This window comes from Amblyomma americanum, chromosome 4 (assembly GCF_052857255.1).
Source record: "Amblyomma americanum isolate KBUSLIRL-KWMA chromosome 4, ASM5285725v1, whole genome shotgun sequence".
NCBI classification, from domain to species: Eukaryota; Metazoa; Arthropoda; class Arachnida; order Ixodida; family Ixodidae; genus Amblyomma; species Amblyomma americanum.
The window spans coordinates 216,653,186-216,659,726 of record NC_135500.1 but is presented as its reverse complement, the minus strand read 5'-3'; the positions used below and the strand labels follow the sequence as shown (position 1 = coordinate 216,659,726).

At 47.1% G+C, this 6,541-nt stretch overlaps 1 protein-coding gene across 1 annotated transcript; it reads left to right on the top strand.

Moving 5' to 3' along the window:
• Window positions 1-5,643, top strand: LOC144127591 (uncharacterized). The gene is made up of 4 exons (XM_077660575.1): window positions 1-126; window positions 3,431-3,542; window positions 4,226-4,394; window positions 5,470-5,643. The coding sequence occupies exons 1-4, from the start codon at window positions 27-29 to the stop codon at window positions 5,614-5,616; spliced, it is 528 nt and encodes a 175-aa protein (XP_077516701.1). The 5' UTR covers window positions 1-26; the 3' UTR covers window positions 5,617-5,643.
• The last annotated feature ends 898 nt before the right edge of the window (window positions 5,644-6,541 follow it).

Here is a 6,541-nt window from a genome sequence, read left to right as displayed (position 1 = left end):
GTGGGTTCGACCTCGGAGAGTCGGCCATGAAACTCGCATGTTTAAAGCACTTGTGGATAACGACACTCACCCTGGTCACTGCGGCGCAAGCGGCTGAGATACTGTACAGGATCGACTTCACCAATGGTACTGTGCACACCGCGACAAGTATCTATAAAACGTATGTGTTAAGAAATTAGTAAAAAACATTGCTTGACGAATGGTAATTAACCTTAGTAAATAATTGTCAACTGAGCTGCTACACATCTATGTAGAAACCTCGTATCGACAACGTGCTGCGTATGAAAAGCTGGGAGGTGCTGCTGTTATTTGTTTTTATAAATCTGGCTCTCTTCTGGATTAGGTCGTTGAAGTCACCGTGTAGCTGGTACTCGCCTACTTTGTGAGCCGGCGCTGTGAAAACTAAAACATTGTTTGCTGAGATGTTACTGGTGCAAGAACAGCACATATGGCCCGATGTCGGGCCCACACATATGGTGGTCCTCACATAGCACTGTTGGGAACTTGCGCATGATTGAAAAGGCTTATATACAGTCCTTAAGTAATGAGTTTCCCAGGAGTTTTTTTTTTTGTTCATGTATCACAGGCTGACATCTTTTTTTTTAATAACACTCTCAGCTCATTCTTTCCTTCACTTTTAGCATGTGTTATTTCGTTCACTCAAGAGCAATATCTAACTCCAGTGTTTTTAGTGCGGAGCATGCGCTGTTGTCCATCAAAAATGGATCTCTAAGCTCATTTATCGAATACAACTAAATACTGAATGTTACATGCGCTGATTTCTTATTTGTTCTTTCGCTCATTAAAAACCTAAATCAAGCCAAGAAAGCTTTAAAATATTTAGTTTCAGTTTCAGATGCAGGCACCACTTTTTGATTTGAATTAAATGTTATTTGCTGAAGTGATACATTCCTACTTAAGAGAAGATAATGCAGTAGTAAGGCAAAGCTTAAACTTCGTTATCTGGCTTTGAAGACGCAAGTTGGCAGCAAGGTCTAGCTTGCTGCATAAAACAAAATTTTCCACAATACGCCATCTGTGAACTTGCTAATAAAAAAAAAATTCTAGGGGCGGCCATTTGGATTGACGCGGCGGAAATGCGGTAGCATTCTTCTTTAACTCCACAATATATTTCAATTCCAATCTTATTCCAATTCTGGGTCCTTTGCAGTTCACTCACGAATCAATTCCAATTCGGATTCTATGACAATTCTGGGTACGCAGCTACGCGCATTGAGTCACACTGATAGATCGCGGTGAGTCCTCATACGACTGTATGGCTGCGCCAAACAGAGTCACCAGTGGAGCTTGTGAGACACAAGATGCTCTTCCCGCGTAACACGAGAAGGAAAATTAGCTTCCGCAAGCCTCATTTTTGCACACACAGTTCGTCGGAAGGCTGTCTATTCTGCACGTAGGCCCGCTGTTGTCCGAGCCATTTTATTAGTCCTTTTCCTTTTTGCTGAGTCATTCTTCGTCCGGCTTCCCCCTCCTGTCCCCCACAAATGGAGAGGGCGGGCGGTGGAGGGACGGCTGGCAGTTGGCAGATGGTGAGAGGCAAAAATTCCTGGACGCCACCTACCCCAGTTGGCAGGTGGAGACTTCACACAGACGCCCCAGAACAGTTTTCGCCTTCAAGGCCCTCCTAATGATATCGCATTAAAGTGTTTGTGTAAAATCACTCTGGATAATCAGGACAGCCCCGCCGCGGTGGCTCAGTGGTTAGGGCGCTCGACTACTGATCCGGAGTTCCCGGGTTCGAACCCGACCGCGGCGGCTGCGTTTTTATGGAGGAAAAACGCTAAGGCGCCCGTGTGCTGTGCGATGTCAGTGCACGTTAAAGATCCCCAGGTGGTCGAAATTATTCCGGAGCCCTCCACTACGGCACCTCTCTCTTCCTTTCTTCTTTCACTCCCTCCTTTACCCTTCCCTTACGGCGCGGTTCAGGTGTCCAACGATATATGAGACAGATACTGCGCCATTTCCTTTCCCCCAAAAAACCAATTATTATTATTATTATAATCAGGACATGCTTGCCTAAAAAGAATCCTTGAAAAATAATTTTCATTACGTCCTGACGCTACGCTGGTCACTAGGCCCTCCTCGAAACGTTCCCTGCATGACTGGGTGGACCCGCGCTTTACGTACGTGTGAAAACGCTTCCAGCAGCGGAAGCAGTATAGTCTCTGAGGCACTGCGCCGAGTTCAGCTGCCTGTCAGTGCAAGTATTAATGCCTGCTAAATAAATTTTGTTTTTTAAAATAAAAAATGAGGTTAAAATTACGATGATTTAGCTCGCTTCTTTCAGAAAATACTTGATGTTACTACGCCCACTTAAGAGACTATGCACAACTCCATCAAACTTTTGTCCTCAGTAAAAGCAATTCTGCGGTTCAGACACGTAGCCAGGGTTTTTTTTTTTTTCGGAGCGTGGTCAGGGTAGTTAATAGGGGGGGGGGGGGGGGGGGGTGGACCGTTCCCCTTCATGTTCCCCACTGGGTACGCGCGCGCTGCGGTTTCTTCTGGTTATGCGGATGTTTTTTCGGGGACAAAATACGCATTTTTGCTGAGAAAGTTGCATCTGAAAATTCTCCCCTTCTCCATCCAGATCCAGTACTCACGCCTACACCGAAAACTCCGTGATGGCTGTTTTGAAGTGAATGGCGGTGCAGCATAGCCTCTGGGATCCGCGAAAAAATTTTTTTGACGCATCGCAATTTACCTGAGGCATTGGCCCGTGATGGCATCAACAGAATTTCATTTTTTGCGTTTGATAGCGTAAAAAGCTTTGTTTTCCGCGAAAGTAACGCCTTTGAGATTAGAACGCGGTTATCAATCGATTCAGGTCAACTTCAATTTGCCTTAATGGTCTCTTTAACAAAATATGAATTAAACTTTGTCACGTTACGATGTCTCAATGTTGCTCGCGCTCTTCAAATGAGGTTTCTTTATTTATGATGCTTTGCTATTTGGCACAACATTACTGGGTCTCTCCTTGAGCGGAGATATGGTCTTTGCGACCGACTTTGGCGTGCGAACTTCCGGAACACTTCTATCGTCCCACTGTGCTCCGCAGCTTTTTCTCGCCGTTGCAGTACAAAACCTTTTCCACGCAAGCGTATACACACCAACTCATAGTGACTTCTTTCCACATTTCGAGGATGACTAAACGCGACATTTCATGAAGCTTAGACTTCTGCATCTGCCGTTCATAGCTTTCACTTTGTCGCTGCTGTACTGCAGAAGTATGGCGATCCATGGTCCTCACTTGAATAAAAAGGTAGCGCAAAAAGTACGACCACAGAAGTGAGAAACCACAAACACAGTGGTCATTCTTTTTGCGCGACCTTTTTCTCAAGTATGTGTCACCAACAAGCCCAGCAACAAGTTTTGTGGTCCTCATGAGAGCCTGCTTAACGCTTCGTTTCAGGCACCTGCAACACCAACCTTGGAGTGATCCTAGACGGCCATTCGTTCTATGACGACGTGGCCTGTGTGCGCTATGTCTGCGCTGCCAGCGCGAGGTCGATCACCTTCATCGAGTGAGTTGCAACGAATCGCGCCAAGCTCTAAGGCTGCTAACAGTGCTCCGACTCCTGTGGTGCCCTGGCCAATTTGTTCCCTCATAGTGGTCCCTACCTCAAAACTCATCATCTTGCCTCATATCAGCATTCTTTCACGTGGCCCGATGAAATCTGTTGTGCTGTGGGCGCAAACGTTTCGCACGGAAAGCACTTCGTTGTTTACTTCTCCAAGTATCACATTGGGTGCCATTGCCTGGGTCATTCCACGGGAACAAAATACAACGATCTTGAAAAGGCGGACTAATCAAAAGCTGCAGTTGTTATTGTGGATAAATTGAACAGCTTGAACATGCGCAGATTTCAGGAAATGTTATCACGCTGCAATGTATCAAACTTCCGAGTATCTCCTGCTACGCTGCAGTAGGTTTGTACAGTGATCTACAGCTCGCAACAATGATGACGTTACTGAAGTATATGGACACTGCACTTCCAGATCGCTCATGCTGACCAATATAACATATATCAGGTTCCCCACGAATCTTTGTCTGCACGATGCGCGCAACGACAGCGCATCTCTCTCTCACTTTCATTGTAGCCGGTAAGCATTCATTAGTTTTAGTTGCCAGGCCATTTTCAGGGCGCAGAAGCATTGCTTTCGCTGTAAACAACACCCTGCCCTGCAGCTTTACCGCTTGTCGCAGATGTCCCAAGTTCGTGGTCGACTTAACCGACGGTGCCTGCTACATTGCATCAGGCAAGCTTGGCCGCTACCCCGATTGCTGCGACCACCCAGAATGTGACCACGCACTCGTGACGAAGCCGACGTCTCCGACCGTGAAGGCGCCTGTCCACCGCGGTGTGAAGCCCATGGTCAGGAAGCTCGCCACCCGAGGACGCACTATGTTTAAGAAACAAAAAGCTGGCAAATGACGTCTCGTGGCCTGTTTTTTTATTCCACGCGCCCCTTTCACGCTTCCGTGTATAAGTGGCGTTGTACTTTCTCGGGATTATTCAGCGTTTAGCAGAGGTACTGTATTGGCTGTGCTACGTTTTTCTTTTCAACACATTTCTCACACCTCACGCATTCATGTCTTCGGTATAAACCGCAGCTACTTTGTTGTGTTCTCTCACTTAACTTATAAGCGCCAAGCCACGATGAACATTGCGGTTTTCAGCCCCGCGATACTGGATAAACAGTTTGGCTTTGAGCATGTCATCCAGAGCTGGAGAATTCACGAAAAATTCGTTAATGAGACTTCTGAAAGATCATCTCAGTATTGATGACATGTAGTTGACATTACAGTCAGCACTATACATGGAAGTATAAGTGAGCGAAAATGGGTTTAAAAGTTTAAGTGAAGACAACTCTATGAAATCGTTGTTCACAGCAAAAAATGAATTCTCTGGCTCTCTCTGGGTGCGCTGGTGTTTTCTTTTTTTGGCAACAAAAGAACTATCTGTCGGCAAGAAAATTGAATTTCCAAAATTTTCTCGCCAATGTATTACCGAATAAAACTAGTTGACACCGTTTTAAAATAAGTGGCGGTGCAACGTAGCTTCTGGTATTCACGTGCGCCCTTTACTTGCGGAATTGTTTGATGTTGGCGACACCTGTATTTAATTTGGTGGTCTTTCCTATACCTTGTAAAAGCGCAGTTTTCGAGGAGAGTGGTGTTTTTTTATTAGAATGCCATAATATATTGATGCAGGCCAATTTCTGTTTGTATTCAGTGCACCTTTGAACAACTTTCATTAGACGCTGTCATTGCTTTCCCTGTTCCCGTTTCCTTTAAGGGTCGGTGTTGCGCTTGAGTATGCAAGTTTAGCTGGTTCCCGAGGTGGGGTGTGTGCATGTGCACGTAGCTATGCTGCTCGCACAAGAGCCAGAATGCTCATTAGATCGCAAGTTATGATGCTGGTCCTGCCATTTTTCCTTCTTTTTCAGCAATGCACATACGAACGCGATGTAATACAAGGGAACCAGCCCATACGAGCATCCACCTCCGTATTTCTAAAATGCGCTGATGAAGAGACGACGGAGGGTGAAGAAGGAAATCTGATTATCAACTCAGCTTCGTTTATTATTTCCTAAAAAAACGCATCTAGGCAACACTTTTGCACCCAGACAAAAATAAAAAATAAAAAACAGGCAATCAGTTTTTCTTGTGGCAGCAAAGTTGTGGAAGCAAAGTCGCCGAGTAAGGTACAATATTTAACGACAGGAAGTTGTTGACAGGAGTGTTCCCCTTCATGGGGCATATGCCTTATAAAAATGGTCTGTAGAGTCTCTATGACTAGTTGGCTCTGCACGGTCCAAAACAGGGCCCAGCGAAACGCAGCGGCGAAAGACTGACTGCAATTCGGAAGAAGAAGACGAAGACCTAGTGGGTGGATACGTGTCTGCTTCTAGGTCTGTGTTTTCGCTTTTCGCTGTCTTCTCGTGTGTGGCGTGGGTCGGACAGTGCCCTCCGTGCGACCGAATGCTGACGACGCCCCTACGGAGAAATTCCCGGCACGGCGGGCGCATTCTCAAGTGAGAAAACCCAACCGGAACCCTCAGGGGCAAGCTAGGCTTAGCTCGGCGCTGCCGAGCGAGGCCGCGCTACGCGTCTGCATGGATTCTGCGTTGTCGACGACGGCTACGCGGATGCCCGCTGTGTTGCCACCTGACGCAGCCTCCACGTCCACGCAATCGTCAGCGCCTCTAGGCCTCCAGCCTGCGCCGTCTTCCGATGCTACGACTTTGGCCTGTGACATGGACTGCTCTACCGCCTCCGTGCCCGTGGCACTCCCTCAAGAAACTGTGCCCGTCGCGCCAGTTCAGTATTCCCACCAAGGGCCGTCACCAGCGTCTGAGCCTCCTCCACAGATGCCTCCCGTGAGTCAAGGCTCTCTTCCGCCTGCTGCGAACTCGTTCCGCGTTACCATCAAGCCTACATTGCGCTTTGATATGACTGCCATCCCTGCCCGGAATGTTCAAGCCACAATTGACCATGCCCTTGGCTCTTCGAACTACT